Source organism: Cyprinodon tularosa, unplaced genomic scaffold (assembly GCF_016077235.1).
Source record: "Cyprinodon tularosa strain WSP-4 unplaced genomic scaffold, ASM1607723v1 ctg115, whole genome shotgun sequence".
NCBI lineage: Eukaryota > Metazoa > Chordata > Actinopteri > Cyprinodontiformes > Cyprinodontidae > Cyprinodon > Cyprinodon tularosa.
The window spans coordinates 149,033-176,408 of NW_024037948.1; the positions used below are offsets into that span (position 1 = coordinate 149,033).

The 27,376-nt window shown below is 39.4% G+C and overlaps 1 protein-coding gene across 5 annotated transcripts in view; it reads right to left on the reverse strand.

Moving 5' to 3' along the window:
* ccser1 (coiled-coil serine-rich protein 1) overlaps positions 1-27,376 on the reverse strand; it is a 204,336-nt gene that overhangs the window by 63,779 nt on the left and 113,181 nt on the right. For 3 of the 5 annotated variants that reach the window (XM_038305276.1, XM_038305309.1, XM_038305301.1), the window contains exon 10: positions 26,046-26,126. In XM_038305276.1, coding sequence (XP_038161204.1) covers positions 26,046-26,126 — 81 coding nt within the window. Of the gene's footprint in view, positions 1-7,658; positions 7,708-26,045; positions 26,127-27,376 lie in introns of all 5 variants that reach the window. The other 2 variants (XM_038305285.1, XM_038305293.1) reach the window with 1 other exon arrangement.

Genomic DNA, 27,376 nt, shown 5'->3' on the forward strand with positions numbered 1-27,376 from the left:
TTAGTCGCCCGTCGTAAGGTGGTTGTGGGCAAATCGTTCAGTGCTCATGCACAAACAAGGATTCTTCTTCAGATGAAAACACAGAAGTATGGGGGGTGCAGGTGAAATGGAGCCCTTTCGTTAAAATTGACAGACGGTAGTAGCCATGTTTGCTCAGCCATGTCTTTGTCAAAATACCTTGTCGCCTTTTCTTTTTAGGGCTTTGAGCTCGCTCTAAAGAGTGAAACGTGCTGGTAGATCACTGAGAGCGTCAAGCCGCACAGTGTTAAAACATACATTGTGACCTGTAGCTGTATGAAACGATTGAAAAAATTGTACAGTGTATGCCCGGCTTTAAAACTGAAACCACTGCTTGTTGGAATCAAAACGTTTCAGGCTACAGATCAGACCTTGTTTCACTCTTCTCACTTAAGGACATCAACTGAGGCAACAGTTCTCTCAGACTTAAGAAAGTAAGAAAATAACTACATAAATCTATCTTTCCTGGTCTGACGAGTCTCCACGTTGGCTAACATTAGTTTACAATGTCAAATTTTAGTGTGAACAACATTAAAGCCTAAAACTCCCCTGTCCTGTCAAAAATTCTGGTTGTGGTCAATTGCTGTTTGTGATTTTTTTTCTTGGTTTATTCTGGGCCTGTTAATACCAGTAACATTACCAGATCCTACCTGTTTTTTGTTTTTTTTGTTGCTGACCTGATATCATTCATCAATGACCAAACTGCGCCCACCTTATAATGGTGACTCCTACAGAATAAACCATACCACAAAGGTCCGGCGGTCGCCATAGTCAACAGATTTTCAATCATCTTGTTGAAGCTATCATAGCAATTCTGAAAGCATGGAGGAACAAGACCTGGTAGAGACAATGCATATCTTATAAGGTAGACAGAGAGCCCATTGAGTTAATGTATAATACAGTGCACTTAGGATTTAGTAAGTAAGAACAGTGTTTTCTGACCCTGGTCTTCAGTGGTCTGTCTCCCACGAGTTTTAGAAATATTTCTGCTAAAGCGCAGCTGAATTAAATGTTTCCATTATGTTCTCAGCAACCACTGAATTTCGCAGAGGACTGTCAATCAACCATTCATTCAAGTCCTAAAATACACCCAAAACATGTAGAACAGTGGGCCCTAAGGACCAGAGTTTGGAAAACACTGCGGTAAGGCATTGGCAGCTTTTAGAGAAGCGGTGCTGCCTTCTGCTTTACAAACCCTGATTTGAGCTTGAAGCAGTGTAGTAAACAATACTATGTAAAATAATATTTTATTGAATATAACATATGGTGCAGTGATGTCAACAGTCTAATGCATCTTGAACTCAATACTGAAAGATTTAGACATTTGCCTGAGGGCCACATAACGGCATGTTGTAATATGACAGAGAGAGGACAATAAGAGATGAAAAGAAACAAGAGATAAATGAGGTGAGGAGGAGAGGAAGATGGGGACATTAAGATAGAGGAACTCGGAGAAAAGCCATTGGGGGAGTGAAGGGATTGTGATCATGCATTCTAGATCTCAATAAGTAAACAGAACAAATATTCTCCATCTCTTCTCCTCCTTGTCGTCTCATCAGCCATTCGAAGGCCAATGTTATCCCTTCCTTGAACATGATCTCTGCTGGCTTGCTCTCTTCTTGGCAATTCATCTTTTCTCATCTAATCATTTCCCCACAGCAGCTTTTATTCAATCTTTTCTTTCTCCAATCTTCTTCAAATTCCCTTCTTATCTTGCTAGTCTTGTCCACATGGTTGTCGAATATCTGTATATGTCTAGGTTGTTGTAACATTCTCTACAAGTAGAAGATGGGGAGGTAGACTGCCAAAGGTGGTGCTCATGGTGGCCTCTATCAAGGAATCAGGAGGAGAGTGGGTACTTCCTTGGGGAGTGTTCCTCATTAGTGTGAATGGTACACAAGAGAGGATGTACAAACTGTGTGTATATGTGTCTGTTTGAGTGCCTCTGTCTATAATTAGGAGTCACAGTGAGTAGTGTGCTGGATCACAGTTAGATAAGTGCTCTGGCGACTAGCCAGCATTTGAGCACACACAAACATACAAACACCCCCACAGAGGCAGCTCGCAATTCTGTGGTCCTAGTATGACATAGCATCAGGGCTGTTAAAGATGATGTGGCTTCTCTCCTCTGTGAAGGCCCACCTGCAGATTGCAGGAGCCAAGTGGATGTATCCAGTGTTACCCTGAAAATCTACAGCTCTAGCTGGAAACCACATCCGCAGATGCACACACCTACACATCCATGCTTTCTCATCTGCCGGTCCACAGGGCAGACAGCATTGGAATTTTGATAGATATCTAAAATGGTGAAACAAAGATGTGATTCAGCCACATTGCATGCATGCTCATAAATGGAGGCATTGTCGAGGGAATAATTTTTGCCCTGTTTCAACCCTGTGTTATGAAACAAACACACACACACAGTGCAGATTTCCTTAAAATGCAACCTCAGCCTCAGAGAAGAAATCTTTCATCACAGCTTGACTAGCACTGGACAGGCTTGGAAATCTCCACACATGCATAAAAGTACAGAGAAACACAACCACATGGAGAGAGACTGTCTCTATCAGTCCCTCCACCTGCTTCCCCTCCCCACTAAGTCAGTATCAGTGGACCACCTGTACCCCACACATGTATATTAACCTAACTACTTGCTCTGCTAGCTGCAGATGTATGCTTCACAAGGCACTTAATCACAGAGAGTCGAGGCATTTACAATTCAAATGAAGTCTCACAGGTCTTGGTACGCCTGGAGAGTCCTGTGCCAGTCCTATACAGTGCACAGTGATGCACTTCATCCTCATGTCCCTGTATGGACCTTCTGAAAACAGATGGATGGAAAATGGATGTGATGGTTTTAAAATTTCAAAGTTAGAGGCGTAAATGCTATAATGTAATGCATTTAGACTATGAGCAAAAAACAATTCCCTCAAACGAAAAGGGAGATATGTGTTGGGAAAGAGTGGACCCCAGTAAAGACAACTGTTTCAGAAAATACGGCCTGAAACCACAGACCTCTGTAGCACAAATTACCTAATTGGGAAAAACACAATGTTGGTATAGAAAGCAGATGGAAAAAATTCTGCCGGAGCTTGTATTTGTGCTATGAATATCAAGGTGTCTTGATAGAGCAAAAAACTCAACCACAAGCTTCTCATCACAGAACAGCGTTTAGTTGTCCTAAGAGGTATGGCTCAACTATCTTTGTACAAACATGAAACAAACATGTATTCTTATTTCTCTTTACAAAACAGCTGAAACAGATTAAACTTCAGCTTCAGACATTCATTTGTACCCTACTATTCACTGACCAAAACTCTTTAATTGTATGGAGCAAGTCTGTAAACAACATTTATAGAGTCTATCTAAAGATTTTTATTTAGATTTAGATCTAAACTTTGACTTGGACGTCTAATACCCTCTGTACACTTGTAAATGCATATTTATATCCTGTATAGCACTTCTGGATAGATGCTAACTGCATTTCGTTGCTTGTACTTGTGACAGTGCAATGACAATAAAGTTGAATTCTATTCTATTCTATTCTAATAAATGTCATTCAGTTGAGTTATATGGTTGTAGCTCTAGCTGTAGGTTACAGTCAATGTTCTACTGGCTATAGCAAGAAATCAGCTTCATTTCCAAGTCTTTTGCAGCATCTTAGAAGTTTTTCTTCTATAATTGCTTTGTATTTAGCTTGCTCAATCTTAGCTTCTCTGTCCCTGATGAAGATAAACTCCATCAACGCGGAGCGGAGCGTTGATGGAGGGTGTGGAATCTGGGGGTAAGACAGATCTTTACAGGACATTCTGAGCTTTGGATTGCTGCAGTTCCTCCAGAGTTACCATGAGTCTTTGGCTGTATCTTGAGGGAATACTCATCTTACCAGGCTTCTTACTTTATTTAATGGTAGGTTTTGCAATTGTGTCGTAGTATTTCTGTTTTTGGATTATGGATTGCACAGTGCTCTGTGGGATGCTGTAACTAGGGTATGTTTTTGTTGTAGACGTACCCTTCTATAAATTACTCTGTAGCACTATCCATAACCTGTATGCTGTGTTGGTCTTACTAATGCTGTCTTTTTAACCAAAATTCTCTAATAAACCTTTCTGGACTTCAAAAAGCACCAGGGTTTTTGCTGAGATGAAAATAACTAATTGAGCCACTTTCGAAGGAAATTGTCTGTACTGTACTTTATTACTTTATTAAAGAGGTAAAAAGTGGGTGGCATTCAGAAGCCATATATCTTTTTCATTTACCACTTTGCAATTATTAATAAATTACTGTTGGCCTGTCACAAAAAATCCCAACTAAATGTACTGAAGACCTTTGTTGTGTGTGACACATTATTAAATGTGAATTAACTTCCACAATACAACTGCTTTGACATTAAATCAATTCACATTTAATAACACTTGATCTGCAAGTACCCTAAAACTCATTCATTTTGTTAGTATATTGAATGCTGCAAAATTAATCTAGTTTTGAAGAATAAAATATGGCACCAGTGGTTTTCATGTAAGAAGACGAATCTGTTTGATTAAGGACTTCTAAATTGGTATAATCTATTTGTGCATGTATCTACTGGTGATTAAAAGTAACATTTTAATCTCACCTGGATTTTTATTTTAAAACTAATACAGTATTTATCCTTTGCCTCAGCACTTAGGTAGAGAAGCTGACATTTGCTTTCACCTTCTCAAATGACAAAGTTTAGCTTAAAAATGCAGGTTGTCGTGCAACTGGTCCAGAAGCAAATAATAATTCAACAACTTTACTGTCAGGCCTCACAGAGTTTAATGAGGAAGAAAAAATGGCTACTTACACACACACACTTAGAAAGATGATGACATTTTCCTTAGCTACCTTGGATGTTAAAGTAAAAAAAAAAGTAACTTAACTGCACCCACCCACACACAGACAAACAAGCACAAATTCATTACAGGCATGAAAGTGCATAGGTGCCCTTGCGTAAATGGAGCAAACAAATGACACCCTAATAGCTTTTGCTACATGCTTTAACCTTCAACATGGGGAATCAGGTTCTCAAAGTGTGCACAAAAAAACTCATTCTCGTCTGGCTATAGGTGGTGAGGACAATGTGTTGACTCTCATTGACTTAATTTATTTTCATTTTCAACCCTTTCTATGCCCTAACCCTAGAATTAACCCTAAACGTAACCATTACCAGTGCATTCCTCACCCTAACCCTAAATCACCTTAGCCGCTGGCAAAAAAGCTTGTGAGGACCAGCAAAGTGTCCTCACTTTACGAGCGGTCCTCAATTTGATGCTGAAATCAGGAAATTGGTCCTCACTCTGACAGGAGCACCCACACAAGCAACAATACACAGTTCAGAAGCAACATCATTTATATTTCATGTTTAACACTGGATTTAACCTTTAAGTGAAGACTTGTGATCTTTGTGCCTGTTATGTGTAGAGACCTGAGCCTACAACTCTCAGTGAAATTATGTTCTGTATTGGCTGTGTGGAGGTAGGAGGGGAGGATCCAGCTGGTCCGGATAAAGTCACAAGTAATAGAGGTCGACCAAAGGCCAGAACGTTTAGGGATTATAGCTCAAAGCGCAATAAGGAACAGCGTTAAAGTCTACACATGAACAGGAGGGGACACAGCATTCACACACTGGTGCTCTAAATCCTACAGCATGCTTGATTACAACTCGGTACAGTGCAGGAAGGTAGGCAGGGGGAGTATACAAAGAAAGGACACTCTTTTTCGTTCTTCTCCCTTGGGGCATTATTTTTTTTGTTTAGGAAATTTCTCAACTCCCTTTTGACCAAATATTTCCATTATAATATTTCTGTGGATTAAAATAAAGTAGTTTTTCTTGATTTTAACACAATCAGCTAGTCTTACCAGCCACTTTATAGTGGTACACCTGCCCGATTGCTTCTAAACATACAGAGAGTTAGTCATTAAGCATTTTTAGGGATCTAGATGACCTGCTAAAGTTGACTTTGAACATGTCATTGCTTTTTTTAACAGACAAGCTGGTCTGTGTCTGTGGTTTCTCAGGAATGCTGATCAACTGGAGATTTTACAGGAAAATGTAACAGATGTACAATGAAAGATCCGAAAAAGAGAGGATACCCAATGAGTGATGGGTTGAGTTTAAAAGCGAGTATTAAATTCAGAGGTCAGAGGAGAAGGGCCAGGCTGGTTTGAGATAAAAAAGGAGGGCAGGCTTAAAAAAATCTGTAAAGCATTCCATGTCTGTGAATACATAAAGTAAATAGATGGGCTAAAGTTTCAGAACATAACACTGGTAAAACTGTCAGCTTAGGACAGGAGACTGAGGATGCAGTTCACACAAATCACAAAAAGTATTGGATAAAACTGTTTCCTGGTTTTATGAGTGTCTAGTTTGATTGCAGCTTTCAGATGTCAGAGAGAGAATTTAAAGCCAACATCATAAGAGCATGGATGCATCCTGTTTTTTTTTTATGAATGTCTCCGGCTGCTGGTGATCGTAGTAAAGTTTCCTTTTTGGGGGCAAACTTTGTGCTCAGTAATGTCAAGCCTACCTGAGTTATATTTCAACATTACCCTTATCCCTACACCCTTCTTTAAAGCCAACTGTACTCAAATGCTATTTAAGGTCACTAGATCTCAATCCTATACAGAACCTTTCTGGAAGAGATGAAAGAATGGATTTTCATCATGGGTGTGCACGTAACTGATCTGCAGTAGCTGCATGATCCTTCTATGTCAATATAGATCTAGATCTCAGGGATCTGGCACCATGTTAAATGGCTAGTATTACAGGTGTACCTAATAAAGTGGCTGTAAGTTTGTTACTTAGCTATAAATGTAAATGAATATGTTCATAAATTTAACACCACAAAATCTTCCCTTAGTAACCGTGTAGCAAAAAGAATTGTGAAGCTGAATTGTAATTGTGAAACTGTAAATCATTAAAGTCACTGCCTCATTTTACATATTTCTCTTCTTCTACCCTCCCTAACATAGCCCACAGAAAATATTACATTGGCTTTTGCAACAAATTGCAACAGAAAAAGCTGCTCTGTCACATTGACTTTATTAGAGGTAAGATACTATTGGATCGCCTCACTTTGGGAAGGATTAACTCAGTTGGGTACATAAGGCAGCATTCTTGAAGACAATAAAGGACAAAGCAGTGCAGGTGATAAAACACTAAAGGTCTCCATACTAAGACTTGATTTGCACAAAAGAAATGTTTTTTCTTTGAAGCGACCAAAGTTTTACCTCACATAACCAACCTTAATCTATACCTTAACATCAGTAATTTGTCGACCTTCATCAGTAATCATTTATTAGAGTATCCCACTTTAAGCAGCAATTAAATATCGAACTCAATTGTGTAAATCCAAATCATTACTGCACCTAGAGGTTTTACAAACTTTCATCTAGGGTAATTTTGAAAAAACAAATGACATAAGAAGTGTATTAGCTGATTTGTGAAGTAAAACAAGTGCAGATCCAAGTCTAATCAACCTTGATTAGACCTGCGGGTTACAATCAAGCCTTAGTACCAAGAACCCCCTGTATTCCAATCTGTTACATCAAGGGAGACGACTACAAGACAGTCACGTCCAGTGAGGTGATATCAGGGATATCAGAGCACAGGCACTCACTCAGTTGTCTCCTTGATGACAAAGTGGCGCTCCCATGCGCCTTGATGCCCTGGAAACAAAAGACATGATGACACAGAGAGTAACCAGCCAAAAAAAGAAGAAAACATTTAGAGAAAAGTTCAATTATTTATGGTTAGGAAGAGAGAAGTAAAGATTTCCAAAGCATTCGAGATTTGACCTTCAACAGCTCCATTTTTTTATTTTTCTTTCTGGAATAATGAAAAAATAGAATGTAGGAAATCAGTAATGAGTGAAAGAGCTTCACTTTTCAGCACTTCCTAAGGGCACAACATAAAAAAACTATTCAAGTATTATTAAAATAAAAATAACTAATCATTGATCCACTTCAGCATTAACAAACACAAAGCTACACTAAATATAGAGATTCTTTGTATAAAAAGAGATGCTACTGACCCGATAGTTTCCTAATTTCTCTAAGCTTATGAGCTGTGAAGGGTTTTCCTTTAGTCACTCATACAAGGTGTAATAAGGAGACACACACAAAAAAAAAAGATCCAGCGAGTGGCTGACACCTCAGCTTTATAAATACTGGTGGTTTGTTCTTAATATTCCCCACGCAGGGTTATTATTCATGAACCCACACACAGACGTGCTCGCCAAAAACAAGGACCCTTATACCATTTCAACAACAATAAGCTTTGTGGCTATAGGGCAACGATAGGATTTTTGGCTGCCTCATAAAATGTGCGAGCCTATTGCCTGAGAAACCATCTGTGATATTTTCCTCTGCATCCACATACTTTCCAGTCATAAGTTTAAATACATATCATATAAAGGTTGAGATAAATATATTTGAAATAAATACCAATTATGTCAAGAAAAGACTACATATTATGGCAGAAGTATGTCAGAAATTTGCTAATGGATTCAGAGGTGAGTGCCATCTTTGCAGCTTTCCAACAATTTCACTAATTTTTAATGATGTTATATTTACATGTCTACAGTATTTGAGCCTACATGTATAGAGAAAACTGTCAATAATTCAAAATTCTGATATTAAGTCATAATTAGAAAAAATAACTTGAGTTGTGCGCTGGAGTATCGGATCAATACCAAGAAATAATCACTTAAAAGAAGGCGTCTTACATTATTTGAATAAATGCCATTGATGAGTGTACGTAAACTTCTGACTGAAAATACAACAAAAACAAAAAAAGGTAATGCAAAAAAAAAATAAAAAGTCTTCCTATTCTAGGGAACCAAAGGAAGAAAGGGTTTTATGGAAATGTTCAATTACGAAACAATGGTTATTATGCTACAGCAAAAGAAGTATATTTAGAGAAGTCGAGGAGGTTTCCAGTATTTTGCTGATTGCATATTAATGGAGCATAATAATAGGTCCTTGAGCTATACACTGAGTAGCTGCTAAGGAGATGCAGGTGGGCTACATTAATAATAATAATAATAATAATACATTTTATTTAAAAAGGCGCCTTTCTGGACACTCAAGGTCACCGTACAAAACATAAAAAGTGTCAGAAAAAATAAAAATTATAATTATAAAAACATTTAAAAACATTTAAAAATACAGAGGCTGTGACATTGAAATTGATATTTTTAAAGAGAATAAGCAATCTTGAACAGATGGGTTTTGAGTTGTATTTTAAAATGGAGAATTGAGTCCGTATTTCGAAGTTGGGGTGGTAGAGAGTTCCAGAGGCGGGGGGCAGAGCGGCTGAATGCTCTGCTCCCCATGGTGGTGAGACGGGCGGAGGGGACAGACAGGTGCAAAGCAGATGAGGATCTAAGAGCACGGGAGGGGGTGGGAACATGCAGGAGGTCTGACAGATATGGGGGGGCAAGATGGTGAAGTGCCTTGAAAGTCATCATGATAATTTTATATTGAATGCGGAACTGTATGGGGAGCCAGTGGAGCTGTCGGAGGACCGGAGTGATGTGGTGGATAGAGGGAGTTCTTGTTATGATGCGAGCAGCTGAGTTCTGGACCAGTTGTAGTTTGTGGAGTGATTTCTGAGGAAGTCCAAAGAGGAGGGAGTTGCAGTAATCTAGTCGGGAGGTGACAAGGCTGTGCACAAGTATGGCAGTAGTGTGTGGGGTAAGGGAGGGACGGAGGCGGTTGATGTTTCTTAAGTGGAAGTAGGCAGACCGGGTAATGTTATTTATATGGGATTGGAAAGATAGTGTGCTATCGAGGATGACACCCAGACTCTTAACCTGGGGGGAGGGGGAGATGGAGGAGCTATCAATAGTGACTTGGAAACTGTCGGTTTTGGAAAGAGTTGATTTGGTACCAATGAGGAGAACCTCGGTTTTACTACTGTTTAATTGAAGGAAGTTGTTGGTGAACCAGGCCTTTAATTCACAGATGCAATTTCTGAGGGAGGTGGGCGGAAGAGAGGACGATGGCTGCGTGGTGAGGTAGAGCTGGGTGTCATCAGCATAGCAATGGAAGTGGATGTTGAATTTACGGAAGATATTGCCAAGGGGAAGGAGGTAGATGATGAAGAGCAGAGGCCCCAGAACAGAGCCCTGGGGCACACCTGAGGTGACGGGGGAGGGGGTGGATTTGAGGGTCTTCAGTTGAATGAACTGAGTGCGATCAGAAAAATAAGAAATAAACCAGTCCAACGGAGTGCTCGTGATGCCAATGGAAGAAAGCCTACTGAGGAGGGTGGTGTGACAGATGGTGTCGAAGGCTGCACTCAGGTCGAGGAGGATGAGGATGGTGAGTAGTCCAGAATCAGATGCCATGAGGAGGTCATTGGTGATTTTGATGAGTGCTGTTTCAGTGCTATGGAGTGGCCGGAAACCAGACTGAAATTCTTCATACAGGCTGTTGGCACATAGGTGAGAATGGAGTTGGGAGGCAACTGTTTTTTCAAGAATTTTGGAGATGAAGGGTAAATTGGAGATAGGACGGAGGTTGTTGAAGTTGGTGGGGTCGGCACCAGGTTTTTTTACAATCGGGGTGATGGCAGCAGTTTTGAGAGGTGTAGGGACAGTTCCAGTGGTGAGGGAGGAGTGGATGATAGCGGAGATGAGGGGAGCCAGAGAGGGAAGGCAGGTTTTGACAAGTTGTGTTGGGAGGGGGTCCAATTGACAGGTGGATGATTTGGATTTCTGGATGAGCTCTGTGATTTCCGAGACAGTGGGAGGATGGAAGGAGGAGAATAAATGTGTAGGCGGGGGGAGATCTGCTGAGTTGTTGAGATGAGCCGTTGATCCAAGGTTCTGGTGAATGTTCTTGATTTTTTCTGTGAAGTATGACATGATGTCATTGCAGAAGGAGGTTGTGTAAAGGTGCAGGGGGAAAGGGTCCTGGGGTTTGATGGTATTGTTAAGTATAGAGAAAAGTGACTTAGAGCTCTGTTGATTGGCAGTGATTAAGTTGGAGTAGTACTGTGATTTGGTGCTGGCAATGGAGTCCTTATAGTGCATAATGTGATTATTGTACATTTCTTTGTGTATAGTAAGACCAGTTTTTCTGTAAAGTCTTTCAAGTTGCCGTCCTTTGGTTTTCATGTTTCTGAGATTTGGGGTGTACCAGGGGGAGGAGACAGAGAAAGAAACAAATCTATTTTTTAGAGGAGCAAGTGAGTCAAGAATATTATGGAGACCAGTGTTGTAATGAAAAACCAGATCATCAGGGGTTAGTAGATTATTGAAGTCAAGGAGGCAGGATGAGTGGATACTTGAAATAAGGGTGGAGGGATCAATTTTCTTTATGTTCCGGAAGGATATGAGGCGGGATGTTTTAGAGACTGAGAGAGTAAGATTAACTGCAAATGAGAGGAGAAAATGGTCACTTATGGGGAGTTCATCAGATGTTATGTTGTGGGGGATGACACCAGAGCAACAGATTAAATCCAGAATATGTCCTTTGGTGTGTGTGGGGGTAGTGGTGTATTGCTGACATCCAAAACTCTCTAGGCAGGAAGTAAAGTCTTTGGTAAGAGGCGAATTGGTGTTGTCCATGTGGATATTGAAATCACCCAGCAGAATTAAGTTTGGTGAGAGAGAGGATAGGTGGGTGAGAAAATCAGCAAACTCAGTTAAAAAGGCACTATTCGGTTTTGGGGGGCGGTAGACAGCAGCAATGATGGTTGGAGTTGGACCAGATAGCTTGCAGACTGTGGATTCAAACGTGCTTGAAACTGGAGCTGATACCGGCGAGACTTTCCAATTCTCGCGATGAATTATCGCGAGACCTCCTCCGCGACCGGAACCACGGGGTTGAGAGACGTAAACAAACCCACTAGGAGTGGAATCGTTGAGCTGAGAGTAATCTTGGGGCTGTTGCCAGGTCTCGGTTAAGCAGAGAAAGTCCAGTTTACGGTCAGTGATGAGATCCTGAATGAGATGTCCCTTGCTTGTCAGTGAACGGATGTTGAGCAGAGCAAAGTTGAGTGCGTTGTTGTCGCAGCTGGTGGTGGTGCTAGCCGACCGAGCTAGGCGGGCTAACACGCTGTGGTCGACAGCCCGGCTGGTGGAGCATGGAGGGCGACGAATCCACCGTCGGGAGCTGGACCAGATGGATTTTATTGCTGTTGAACCGTTGCGGTGGACAATCCGACGGGAACCTCGGTGGATGTATCTCCGACGTGGCTGGAAGGTTATGTCCGGGTGAAGGTGGAGAGCCTCGGGCGCAGGTCCAAGGGAGTGACAGCGGAGCCGGAGCAGGTCAGCGGGTGAATACTGCAGCAAACCCGCCACTTGCAGGTGAGCGGGCAGTAGGAATATCCAGATACAGACAAGCAGGGTGTATGTCCTGCCGGTCCACATTATTAAAAACGCCAGGTGAGGCTGAAAACGAGGCAGGACAGGTGAGCTACTGGTAGTAGCCTAGTTGGGACTCACACAGTCCTGTAGTGCTGACGAATCGTGGTCGTATTCCCAGTAAAAACAATCCCAGTAAAAACAATTAGACTGTCCGTTAGAAAGTAAAAAAGTTTAAAAGTTACCGGTGAGCGAAGGCAGTGAGCAACGAATACAAAAATACCGGCGAGCAGCGGCAGCAAGTCGTGCCAGCGTTCACTCCCCCAGCGTATCCTCAAAAGTGTTAATGTGAGGATGCTTTGTAGTGGTAAAACCAATCTTATGTAATCCTGTGTGAACAATACTTTGGGCTGCAAATCAGGCCTTAATGGCTCTAGTAAAGTGTTAGTCTTGTTATAACAGTTGTTAAATACTAGGTTTGTTCATTCTGTTTTATCACAACAGAGCAACAAGCCTATATATGGAGCTTTATATAAAACAAAAATATAATCAACCTGGCATTTTTACAGTTAAACAGTGACAGCTTCTTTCATTTTTCCCTATGGATGGTGCTTATCATATACCTTGCAATATTTAAAAGCAAATAAGATGAGCCCAACAGATTGAAAATCGGTGAGAAGATGAGCAATGACAAGGAGGGCAAAAGTAGAGTAAAAGGGTAACAGTAATAAAAGAGCTGAGATGGAGAGAAGGTACACAGTTGAAAGGCTGACTTCAACGGTCACAAGGTGGAGTGGAATTATATGAAGGAATATCATGAAATGTGCAAAAGACATGATGGAGAAGGCATGATCAAGCAGAGAAAAAGATGTTTGAGAAAGAGAACATGGAGCCTTAAAGCAATAAAAAGGACAGTGACAAGTATAAGATGAAAATGAGATGGCAGCAAAGGCTGATGTGAGATACATCAAAAGAGAGGGAGTTGAGAATTGTAGAAAGTAAAGCAGATCATAGGCAAGGAATGAATAAAACATAAAGAAAGCAACAAGAGTAATACTAATAAAGACAGAAAGAAGCAAGGATAAAAGTTAAATGGCAGAAACTCTTATAGAAATAAAAAGAAGAATGCAAATATTCCATGTAGGGCAGCAAACTGCATGTCTTCAGCTCCTCCTCCTCTTGGCCTTTCCTTTTAATTCTATCCAGGCAGCGCTATTACTCAGTAAGGACCAGGCTGTACAAAATGATCTAGTTTACAGGAATAGGAATGGAAGACCTATATAGTCATACTCATCACTGGACGCGTCCATCCCTCTCTTGAAAGTAGAACAGATGTGGAAAGCACTGGTGACGCAGAATCATATCTCATTGTACATATTGATTCAGGATCACCAGCCCCAGGGAGATGCAAGAAATGTTTATTAAGGGTGGGTTGGGGTTGCAGAACATGATCTGTGTCAACACTTTACACAGGAGTAATGAGTGGACATAAGTAAATGCATGCAAGACCAAAGGCTTCTTTTCCCCCCAGACACAATGGATCAATAATACTGGACCAAACATCCCCAGAACAAAAGCAAAGAAAAATAACCCATGGATGTACTTTCTTTTTTTCTTCTGGAGGTGCAGATGCTGTAATTATTTACTGGCAATAAATAAGACACATAGTCAGGCTATAAATAATCACAAATGAATACAACCAAGAAAGTCTCTCCGTGGTTTGTTTTGAAGAGAACTTTTGGTGTTTGAATGAGCAAACTACAATTTAAATAAATATGGTATGAAAAACAGGAAAACGAAAGATAACTGGATCTAGCTATGTTTCCATTGCGACATCCTTAATGAGCACACTAATACATCAGCTGTAATCTTAACCAGTACAAATGAAACCTGTTTCTCTTTAAACCTTTAAATACAAAACATGGCTTCTGATGGAGCCAACAGTAACATTGAAAGAGCATATTCATGGGTTGGTTACTGCTGTCAAGAGGTAGCTGGTCTTTTATTGATGTAATAAAATATCCTGGGGGGCTGGAGTATAGTGGTGTAGTGGTGCCCCTCCCGTGTTGCTACACATTCCATGTCAGTCAGTTGAAAAAAATCTAATACATACTTAGTTTACAAATAAAGTCAGCTGTTTTGGAAATATTGAAAGTTATATTAAGTCATCTGTAAAATATTTCAAGCAAACTGCAGGCTATAGCCATCCCTGCAATGATTAACTCACTAATATCAGACTGTCAGATACCTTGTGATACACAATGACCTGGTTTGCCTTAAAGCTAGAAATAGGCAAAATAATGAACACACAATTGTTAAATATAAGTCTAAGTATTAAAATTAATGCAACTTAAAATCATTTTTTATAGAAAAAACTCCTTTCTGCAATAATGTGCCTTTAGATGTAACTGCTGAATTCGACGCAGAGCCACAAAGTCTTGATCTCTTGTTTGGAGAAGTAGGTGGGCATCAGACGCGAAGCTCTGGAGTGTTCCAGGTCATATCTGGATGACTGAACTTTCCGTCAGCCTTGGTGACTATTTCCTCCTCTGCTCCACTCTCATGTGGGGTTCCTCAGGGCTTGGTGCTGGGTCCTCGCTTGTTCTTTCTCTATTTGCTCCTGCTCGGATCCATACTTATAAAACATGGTATTTTTTTTACCATTGCTATGCAGATGACAGTCAAATATATGTCCCGCTAAAAAAGAAAGATGCCCACTCTTTCACTGCCTTAATAAAGTATGTGATTAAATAAAGGCCTGGATGTCTGCACTTTTTAAATTTTAATTAAAAAAAGACTAAAGTGATGGTTTTTGGCGACACCACTGGAACAGATCTGTGCTCTTTGGTCCAACATATCAAACTATTCGCCACTAATCTAGGGGTAAATTTTTTTTAAATCAAGTTTTCTGTCATTTGAGGCAGCCGGCCAAATCAAAGCCAGTTGTTTCAAGACAACAGTTTATAATGGTAATCCATGCCTTTGCAACCATTTGGCTCGATTATTGAAATGCCCTTTATGTGGGGGTTAGCGCCTCCTCCATCTCTCCCATTCACTCCACTGGCTGTCCATACATTTTTAAAATTCATTCATTTGCTTTTCAATCCCTGAAAGGTCTTGCCTCACCATCACCTCTTTGAGCTTCTACATCTTTATAGACCTACTGGCTCTCTCAGGTCAGCTGGCCAGCTGAGAGAGCCTAAAAAGAGGTAGCTCAGAGGGGACCGCACCTTTCGCTGTTGCAACTCCAAAACTCAACAATGACCTTCCACAGCACATCAGACAGGCCACTTCTCTGACTGGTTTTAAATCTCTTGTCAAAACCCACCTTTTCGATTTGGGTTTTGACACCTAGGTAGAGAGTGGGCTTTACTTTATTTAATCCTTTTTTTCTGTTTATCTTTTACCCGATTTTTTTTAGCTGTTTTGTTTTTATCTGTACTATTTTATTTTTTATTCATTTTTTTCTGTACAGCATTTTGGTCAGCTGTGGTTGTTTTATAAGTGCTTAACAAATAAAATAGGAATGGTCTGGATAATGAATTCATATGTTTTCCCTTGCAAGGGTATTGTTGATGCTTTTCTGTTTTATTTTTAAAGAAACATTTACCTTAGGATATTAATCTTAAAAAATATAGAATGTCAAGATGAAACTGTAGCATTTTCCCTCAAGGCTACCATAATTAGAAAACTTCATACAGACCCAAAACAAGCAAAATAAATTTTTTGGAAAAAGAAAAAAAAATCTTATGAAACTATTCAATCTGCCTCAGTGGATCTTGCAAATTACCCCCAAAACTCTCTATTGTGAGTTAAATGCTTAAAGGCTGTGTGAAGTATAGCATTTTTTTATTTCTTTGGAAGATAATGGGGATGCTCTCTTAACTTCGCAGCCAAACTAAAACCAGTATTCAACATTTGTTGTGGCAAACTGCTCTCTTGGTGAACGTAATATAATGGTCAAAGCACTAACACTGGAATAGAGTGCGGTCCAAGAATCGGCTTTTAATGCTCTTAGAGTTGTTGGGCTTTTTTTCCACTGTATTCGGATGCAAGCTCCCTGCCTTTCTTTATTCATCTGCACACTTTAAGACAACTTCAGAGTTTTCCCCCCCCACAAAAATAAGGATTAAAGAGAGCAAACGTGGCCCTTGCTTAGAGATTTCAATCTCAACTTCACACTTCAGGGTCACAGTGGTACACATCTAAATGTTAGTAGCGAATGCAAGAAACCATAGAAACTGATAAATTGGCTATTTTGAGAGAGCTAAAACTGGTTATATTAATGTTTCATCTTGTACTAACATGGTAGTTTACATAACTGCTAAATTAAACATTCAACAAGTTAAGATGTTGATTACCAAGAATTGACAAGTTTCCAGGTATGGTACACTGTATTCACACAGATGAATCATCAAGGACTCCACTTTTGACTTTTCCTTGAATTGACCATTAAATTAAAAATGCTATTTTTTTTTTTACCATAAATATTCCCTTTATATCTGCATCGACTGAAAAACAAAGAGGAACAAAGAGGTATAAATCTGCATGAAAAACTCAAATGCTCCTCTGTTCAGTTCTCTATCCTAGCCCACAAGGAGACCATAAGTGAGTATCCCTCCGCTCCCTTTATCCTTTTCATGAGGAGGGAAGGGATGACAAAGAGGAGGGAACAAAGAGAGGAAAAGAGACAGAAGTAGAAGGCCACAAAGAAAAGTTGCCCAAATCTACCGAGTATAGCAACCAACATGGGAAGATGGTGAGAGAGAAAGATGGGGAAAATTGAACAAGTGAGCTCACCACCAAGCACTTTTGATTCTCCCATAAAACGCTCCTTTTAAGAATGCCCATGAAATTAGCTCGCTGAAAGAAAGCAATCTCAATCGATTCAATCCCCTCTAAAAAGAAAAACTAAAAATTCAAACAACCACCAGACCTCAAACTCTTAAGAAGCTCTGAGGGACATAAAATAGCTTCTCGGCTTTTTTTCTCTAAATCCACTCTTCTTATACACGTTCTGAGTTTTTCTTTCCCCCTAAATTCAACAGTGTAAAGCACGATCCCAGAAAGACATTAAATTTGCAGCTCAGGTCGAGCTCTGTGACGTGCCAATTTTAGGGGGATTTGATCTTTCTTGATTAGCGTTTTTGTCCAGGTGCAACAGTTTGACAGATATAAAGTTTAACTTCTTTCACAAAACACCCCATGCCTGGAATTGGACACATTCATGCCGTCTCCATGGTATGTGTAAACGGAAAGAGCCAAGAAGAAGTTAGTGTTGGTTTATAGCTAGATAAATCTGATGAGGGACATTTTGAGTAAAACAAACTTGTTTCCATGATGCTGGTTTCATTGATGAAAGCTTATATCTACAAGAGACATGGAAATGATTAGTAGAGGGTTTTTCTCTTAATCAGGTAATAATTGGAAGGGCTTAACTTTGTGACCTTCACATTATATCGTGTATCAGCATAGACATTTATTGAAAAATGTTCAGATTGCAAAGCAGGACGTATAAATTTGCAATTTTAAGACAACTTCCTCATAATAAATAAATCAAATATCACTAAACCTAAAAGTCATCAGAGTAGAACTGGTAATCTATCTATCTGTGCTTAACAGCTGGCTGTGAGCTAAAATGACAGGGATCTCAAGGTGGTATACTGTAGTGTCTTAGCCTTTTCACTCGGACCATTGTATTGTCTTTTTCACATGTTCTCTGCTACTTTTAGAGGCTAATTTATGTTATTTTAATTTGCATAACATGCTTATATATATTAACTTTTATTCTTAACTGTTTTATTATAATATTCCACCAACGATGAATTTAAATCATCTTCATATTAGATTTTATTTTAAAAATCATTAAGACGAACAAACAGATATATCTACATGTCTATATCTATATGTCTATATAAACATACATTAGTATGAAAAAGTATGAAAAAATAAAGAAGCTGCAATTTTTTTACTTAAATTGGAAGCATAGATAATTTGTAAGGGTAATTTCTCTTAAGGTTAAGATATTCCCTCCACCTATATAATTTACATTTTGGGACATCCTTTGAATTAGTAAGACATCTGCTTCGTGTTGTATTAATGTTCTGAGAGACATGATCTTTGACTTGGAAAAGTTAGATTTCTGGTGGAGCACAGTTGGAGTCAAGGTTGTGTTTGGGGCACAGTGTTTAAAGAAAACAAGGGGAAGGAAAGAAGAAGACTTCTGCAGACTAGGTTGCTCACTTTGAGGGACCATCAAATTAAAGTCGCAGAAAGACAAGAACAAAGTGAGAAAAAGTAAGAGGACGTTCTAGAAAAGAAAGAGAAAAAGTTGGAAGGAGAAATAGAGAGGGCGTTGCTGAACCCTGAGAAGTGGTAGAAACAGTAGAAATAGCTGCCCCACTTGTGGACACACTTTTTTTTCCCCTTTCTCACTGACTGTCCTTGATGCACTGGGGTAACTAACCTACATAGCCCTGCTACATGCTGCAAAGTCTCCTACAAAGTCTTGAACCTAGTGGAACACACAGTCAGTCTTTATCTCCTTCATACACACATGTATGCACATGTAGGGAGGAGTGGGGGGGCTAAAATTAGGGCGCACATGCTGGAAGCTACTGCTGAGCTAAGTCACCTGTGCTGTCAGCCTAGCTTGCTAGCGGGCAGCCAGCTGCTCCTCTAATTAAAAGCTCCTCTTCCAGAGGGGAGTACATATGGAGTACTATATAGCTCCATGATAGTCTTATGATAATGCAGCAAGGCCATTGAAACCAAGGGCATGTCATCTTAAACGAAGATGTACTAGACTAGACAAAAAACGATACAGTTTTTATCAGATGGGAAATCAGAAAATATGTTTTGGGGGTCAAATGATGTGGGATATTGATTTTCTTTAAATTGAAACCTGACGCAAATTTAACCTGACAAGCGGGCAAACAAATGTCCGCTTGGCCAGATGTCTGTGTGTATGTATATGTATATGTATATATATATATATATATATATATATATATATATATATATATATATATATATATATATATATATATATATATATATATATATATATATATATACACACACACAAACACGTCAGAAAGGAGAGAGATTCTGTGCCCCATGGATGAATGTTGTGTGGCATAAAATAAGCAAATTCTGCCACTGAACAAATTAAAAGGATCTGAGAAGATGCTGGCTGATACTTGAAAGTTTTATTTCCCATAGTGAAATAAGCCCTGCATCAGCTTGGGCTGTAAGGCCACTGAGATGGCACACAGCAATTACTTCAAAAGCAACATAAAATGGCAGAAACTGTCTACAAGACAGGGCTGATAAAACTAATATTCAAGCGCCTGACCACAATGACCAGTGTTTGATTTGGCGAAGAGAGGAGGAAGGTGACGACCCTGAGAGAGCAACACACTGACTTTAAAGCATACTGGCCACAGGGAGAATCGGGAATATTCCCTAAGCGCTGGCCTGGGACTTACCTGCTGGCCTGCATCTCTCTCTCAATCTTTTTTTTGTCTGGCAGTGCAGCAGCAGCGCATCTGTCTGAGAGAGGGCCAGACCAGGCCACTTTGGCCAGTAGCATTTGAATAGGGAAAGAGCCTTGGTTTACTTCATTTAACTCCCGCCCCAACAGTCAGTATCCACCACACAGACAGCAGCGTGAGGAGTAAGGGGTGTGTGACGTGTGTCTGCTGCCGGCTGCCGCTGTAATGTGTGTATATAGTGAGCGGTGCAAGTTAGTTTAAGAAGCAATGAACTCTGTCTACGACCGTAGTAAAAGGAAGAGGAAAAGCGGTGCAGAGAGGTAGAGAAACGAAAAAAAAAAGAAAGGCGCTGGAGGAGGAGGACGTGGCCAAATGCAGAAAACTTACAGATTTATTCACCCCCACCCATGGTGCAATGAAAAAAAAAAGACAAAAGATATTTAAAAAAAAAACACGCACACAACATTGTAAGCAAATGTTTGCTATTCAAAGGTGGTGATGGTAATGACACTACTTCTGCTGGTGCTTCAGGAGAAGGAGAGAATTTGGGAGAAGATACAGAACCATTTTTACAATAGAGCAACAACATCCACCAAGTGACATGAATACCACCAAAAGCTACCATTAGACATAAATGGATCTCCGCTGTAATACTGGCTTTCTTGGCACTGCAGCATTATTCTAGGAAGTGATTGTGTTGTTGGATTTTTCTGTCTGTTTCTGACTTGAAGTTACTTTGAAAGTTTGTGTATTCCAACTATGGATTTACTGTAGGTTGGAGTTCATTACTATTCCCCAGTATGATGATTTGCCATTGAGGCATAATATGATATAACTGTATAGCTCTAACCTGGGCACTACTTATTATGTAAAATCTTTATTATCTTAGTACAATTACAGCAGTAAAGTAACTGTATTTCCCAACTTTAGAAATTAAATCAGGTCCTTCTACATCAGTGTTTCGCAACCTTTTTTGACTTGTGTTCCCCTTTGGGCAATTTTCAGTACCATGAGTTCCCCTCTTAGTCGTAAGTATTGATGATTATCCAAAAGTGGAATGTACAATAACTAAAATAAAGACTACCGTAAATTCTCTAATATAGGCCCGGGCCTTTATTTCACTCAAGTGCATCGCGGTCCAGGCCTTTATTGGATAGAGGCCAGTATTAGAGACAGGCCTCTATTGCTATTTGAGCAAAACAGACTACCAGTGGAATGAATAAAAATGAGATTTTGTGTCTATTTGAACCTATAAAACACTAGGTTCATTTATTGAAAAAGTACAGTTACCATGTCTCGCTTGGTTTGAAGTAAAAAAAAATATTAAAAATCCTCCAATTCTGTTTAATTCTCCTCCTCAGTTTCCTCCTCCTCTTCATCTCTCCCTTTATTCTCCTCATCACTCGCGCTGCTCCTCCTGTTCTGCTGCGTGTCTGTTCTCTTCCTCGCGCAGACGGGCAGCAGCAGGGCTTGTCGTTCAGCTGCGCAGGGCTGTGGTACTTGTATGTTACTACCACAAGTATAATGTTGAGGTATGCCCAGAAAAAACATTTATAGCCCCGGCCTGTATTAGAGACCGGCCATTATTTACCTCCTCTGACAGCGAGACCGGCCATTATTAGAGACCCGGCCGCTATTGGAATACAGGCCAATATTAGAGAATTTACGGTATTTTACTTAATCTTTTAATCTGAACATTTAATTTTTAGAAATGTATGCTTTCCTTCTCAAATAAAAAACAAACAAATATTTTGCCTGGAAGTCAGTAAGGAATCGAAATAAATACAAAATAAAATCATATTCTGAACCTGTATTCATAAAAACTGAGCTTCCTTATAATCATATTTAAACTTGATGAATTTGGAACAAAAATTATAGTCAGACTGACTTAATTTGTTTTGCTTTGTCTTAATCAAGACACTTGAGCTGCTTTGATGAGCTTCGATAGCTCAGTGTAAAAAACAGCCGATACCAGACTGCTCTCTGTATCTAGTCTGTACCTCTACTTGGTTTTGATTTTGGTTGATAAAAGCTTATTTAATTTTTTCAGTTGGGTCCTCACAAAGAAAAACAGATCCCAGCCAGGGTGGCCTGGTTACATGACTGACTCCTGGCCAGAAAAAAAATCTCCCAGTTCATTTAAACTGTGGTCTTGTCATATTACAAAATAGTTAAATAATATAGATCAGAAGGAAAGCTCTGACAAAAAAACAGAGAAAAGCTTGAAAGAAAAAAGTTTGTAAATGTAAAAAAAAAGCAGTCTGCTCTTTTTTTGTGTGTTTATCAAATGGCAATAAAGCTGCATATGACTGATTAACTGCATGAATGAAGTATACCTGGCATGCTAATATCTCTGTTTTCTACCTGCAGAGCAGATGAGGCACTTAGGCGCACTTCTGGCATTCAAATCATTACTTACCAATTAATCAAACCACTTCACCACAGAGAGGGTATATAACTGATTGGATCTTTTGAGCTTAATTCTATTTTTAAATGATTCAAATTGGTGGAATGGTGATAGAGCATATTTTACACTTTGCGATGCTCTTGGTGAGGCAAATCAAGTTAATTGTCGGATATTACCTTTATTTAAATTAATTAGACTGTAAGAACGAACAAATGGATATCAGAATTAAGAGTTTAAACTTCACAAACTGAAACTTTTTTAACATCCCACTTTTTCTACTGGGTTATAAGTCCAGAGGAAAATATATCCAGACGGGCAATATGTGATGAAGTAGGTAAATCTAATTTATAGTGTGTTAATGGCATGTATATTGATAAGGCTGAAAAACATAACAATGAACAAATTGTACTGTCTGGGTAATAAATGTAACTGATTTACCTGAAGTTACTTTGACAAAACAGCCTTTTATCGACTTTGCTGTTCGCACCAGGAATAATGGCTGCCTAGGAACAACAAATACAAGCGGCAACAAACACCACGGCATGCAAATAAAGGTTCAAACCAGACTCCCACACATGTGCTTTCTTCAGCCTTAAGTAGCAGCGAGCACACTTTAACCCATGGTCCTTTTTAGGCTACCTGTGAAATGCATTAGTCAGGCAGTCCACAATGCAGACATGCAATTTGTACATGTGGGGGGGAAGCAAAAGCTGGCATTCAGAAAGAAAGAAGAGTACAAAAAAAACTACTGCGGAGATGACTGATGACAAGTGTGGTAAAATTACAGGAGTCGAAGCTGTACCTGCATTTGGGTGAGGCTAGGAAATGGCATTTTTTCTCAGGTATGACAAAGAGTTGTCTTGTTTGCACCTGCTTCAGCGACTTATTGGAAAAAGGAGGGGTGTCGCTAGCAATCATAAGCTACACTGCAATTATGGAGTCAAGATTAACTTCTTGCCTTGTTTTGCAAAGCTCATCTGTACAAACGGTCAACATTCTCTTTCCACTGGAACCAATGCATTTTTGATTTCATCAGCACAGAAATGTAAAGCTTTATATTTAAAAACATTTATGTAAAAGCTATCTGTTAAAACTTTCCATCAATAATACATCAATTACTTTACTTCGAATGCAACAGTCAGTAGAAAATATTTCTTGACATGTGTGTGGCCGAGCATGTACTGTAAGCGTCAAGTTATTTGAGCAGCTTACATGACTGCACTCCAGCTCCTCTGTGAAATATTTTAATCAGATCTTGTCCCGTCACCACCAGCATGTTCTAAAATGAGCACATAAACAGGACTTATTAAACAGATCTCTTAGACTTCAACATTTAAAACGGGCCTCATTATTATTGTATGAGCTCAAAGCCTGAGTCTAAAGAGAAAAAAAAGGGAAAAGTAGTGGGAGGAATGATTTGATAAGGCTGATGTCATATCAAAATGGGATTTTTTTTCCTCTACATTTGGTTGTAAAGGGCCTTGGCACAGTTAGGCCACAAAGATAAATCACTTTTTATTCAGTATATACAAAACTGACCATGAAAATCCAAAAAATCTATTGTGCATTTGTTTTTAGCCCCTTTGAGTCAATACTATAATTGCTATTAAATCTGCAGGTTTGCTGGAGGTTACAGCTCAGTCAGACTAAATAGGAAACACCTCTGTAAAATTATTCTTAACTATTGGCAAAAATAAAGAATTGCATTTATGTCTCAGTTTAGGGCTTTCAAACATAAAGCCCTATGATGAGGCTCTAGTTCTATCTTTTAAGTCAACTGTGCTCTGCTTCCTTGTCTCCAATTAATAAAAACATCCTCACGCAATGACATAGATAACACATTCGTTTTTCCCAACTTGTAATCAACACTGTAATTTTCCTAAACAATGGCTTTCTTCAACTATAAGTTGTCCAGACCAACTATACTCCAATCTATGGATCTCTGCAGCTCACCCAAAGTTACCATGGGCCTTTTAGCTCTGTTCAGGTGGGCCATACTCTATTTGCAGACGACAGAATGAACGGAGGTCTCTGAGATGCTGAAAGCTTGACACAGTATTTCATACCATAACCCAGTGGTTCCCAAAGATTTTCTTCTGGGCCCCCCTTTGGATTACAATAAAATTTACCCCCCCCAAAAAAAAAAAAAATTTGTTCAACCAGATATAATAAACCTATACACATCTTTTGTTTTCAAACTCCACTGAAGTTTATTTCACACTTCAGTTTGCAACAAAACTAACTACACCATCTTTACAGTGGAACACTTTTGTGTAACTGTATTTTTTTCATAGTTCTATACTGTGGATTAGAAGAGGATTCTTTGTTGTCTGTGTTATTTTAAACATATTTCTTTTTTTTATTTGTAACAATATTTAACTTTGCTATCATCAAAACATTAAAAAAGCCTCTGTGCAAAATGGAGTGAAAACATTGAACAGCTCCCTGAGAGTTTTTTCTTTGTACTTTAATCCTCCCATCTTTTCAGTGGCTGTAGTGAGCCTGCTTGTTGCTTCAGATCTTCTCAAATCTGGGTTGCAGTGTCACAACTGTCCATTATGCTCAGTCAAGCAAGCACTGTTTTTTTTTTTTTTTTTTTTCTTCATTCATCCATACCGCTTCCCGCGCCCCCCCTGCAATGGCATTGCGCCCCCCCAAGGGGGCGCGCCCCACACTTTGGGAACCACTGCCATAACCCTTCTTAAATATTTAAGTTCCGAGGACCATATGAAGCTCTGCATGCTAACATATGATCTCTGATAGACCTCTGAGAACTTTGCAGAAAATCTTGAGTTATGGTGAGAGCAAATCACACAAAGATAAACTCGAGTATACATGCTATATATTTTTAAACCAATAAAACTGTCAAAGTGGAAAAGAAAGGGAGGTTATCAGTTGCAATGAGGCATAATTTAGAAAGGCTCAGAGGGTGTGAATATTTTCTCTAATTCTAACAAACCAACAACCTTTGTATACATGGTATCCTATTCTGCACACACATAACTAAAGTATAATAAATTAAATGTACAATATTCAAGCATTCTCTTTTCCATGTGGTCATGCTAATCCATCTATGTCACATCCAAATAACGGCTTCCGTTTTGCTCTCAACGCTGCATGATTTCAGTCAAACACCACCCTTTGTGTGCTTGTGCATCTGCGTGGATAAGTCAGCGTTTTGTGTGGGTATTGTGCACCCACTCACTCACACAATGGCAAAGCTTTTTCCGTTTCTCAATTTTTCTTGCCAACTTTATATACATCAGGATTAAAGGTATAAAAGAACCTTTGGAGCAGCGAAGATGAGGAAAAGGTGTTTTAAAAGAGAAGAAAAGGGAGAAGAGGAGACAGACCCAAAAAACTCTGCTCCGGTTTTCGTTAGAGGCAGCCATTTTTAGACAGTCATCCATTAAGTCTCCTACGTTCCCATACTGTCAGACTTTAGCAAAGCCAAGGAGGCCATGTCAGCTGAGGGCACTGGGGGGGTACGAAGCAGAACTCTTTCCGAGCACTGCGGGACTTTGAAGACAAAATAGGAAGAGGAGATAGTGGACTATAATACGCAGCAAAACAGGTTTTGGGGGAAAGAAAAAGTTCCCATACTTGAAAAAGTTTGCTAAAAGAGAAGTTTAGAAAAGCTCAGCCGCAGCATAACAAAAAGGAAGAATGTATTAAAACTGGGCTTTGCTTAGTGGTACAAAAAGTGGCAGAAAATGAAGTATGGGATGCTGTGTTTGTGTTTCAGTCTGACAGGGCCACTCTGTATGATGTCTGTGAGCATCTTACCTCTGCCCCTGTGTGTTCTGTCTGCGTTGTGCGATCAGTCATTTGACAGTCTTTCATCTTCAGGGCTGCTCTGGCGCTCTCCTGCATACAAAGCAAACACACATGCATCAGCCATGTCCACATCCCACCCACAAACACCAGACACAAACAAATGAGTGGAGCTGCTCCCCCTGCAGACCTGTTGCCTGCCTCCTCCTACAGCTTAGAAGAAAAATATTTGTCCTCCTGCAGGTTTTTGGTGTTTTCTTGTTTGAAAATGTAAATTTTAAATAAAAATGTAATTCACTATCAGATAAAAATAGGAAATACATATGAATGAAAATAAGTTTTAAATGATGATTGTTTTTTTGAAGACGAGGCTACTTCAAGGGATGTTGATCTGTGATTTTATGAAAGCATTGACTACCAAGTGGCACCAACTGGCTATCAGTCGTTTATGTTAATGTGAATGAATTTTGTTTCACTCTTTTTTGCATAATTGCTTTAATTCAACCAGATAAAAGGGCTTTTTAAGCGAGACAACCCATTTAAGGTCATGCAACAGCTTTTCATTCATTGTTCTGCTACATAACTCAAGTGCACTTGCTTTTATCGGAGACAAACGATTCCCTCCAGGAGTTTTCTGGTAGAGAAAAGAATTCACAGTTCCATTAATTATGGTCATTTGTCAAAGTGCTGAAGTAGTAAATGATCCCCAGGCCATAACACTACCACCACCGTGTTTAACAGTAGGTATTCTTATTCTGAAATGCTGTTAATTTTATGCTAGATGTAACAGGATGCAGATCCTGTATGTTTATCAAAAACCTTAAAGATCAGCAAAGTGTTGTTTTTATTTTAATAATATGAGAAGCTTTTGTGTTTTTTTTTAGGTTAGTATTGTTTTTTTTCCTTGAAACACATCCATGGTTAAATCCTTACATAAGACCTGTGGTTCTACACATGTTATTCTAGGTTTTTCTTGTTTACTTCCTGATCTAGATCCACTTTTCTTGTATAATTTTTTGTTGTTTAGCTACTCCTGGAAAAGTTCAACATAGTTCAATGTATTCTGCATTAATGGATAATGCCTCTCATTCTGGTTATAAGAATTCCCAAAGGCTTGGGAAGGACTTGTTCACCCTTTCCAGACTTGATGTCACAGACCTTTTTTATCATCTTTTCTTTAATGTTTTTAGATTGAGGAGTGGTTTGTCACATTTAAGAGGCTTTTATTATACTTCATGTTCTCAGACAGGTTTTGCTTAACTGATTTATTTATTGGCAGATTAGACAGAAATTAAAGGTATAGTGGAGGATTTTTGTCAATTTTTGAAAATACCCACCCTCTC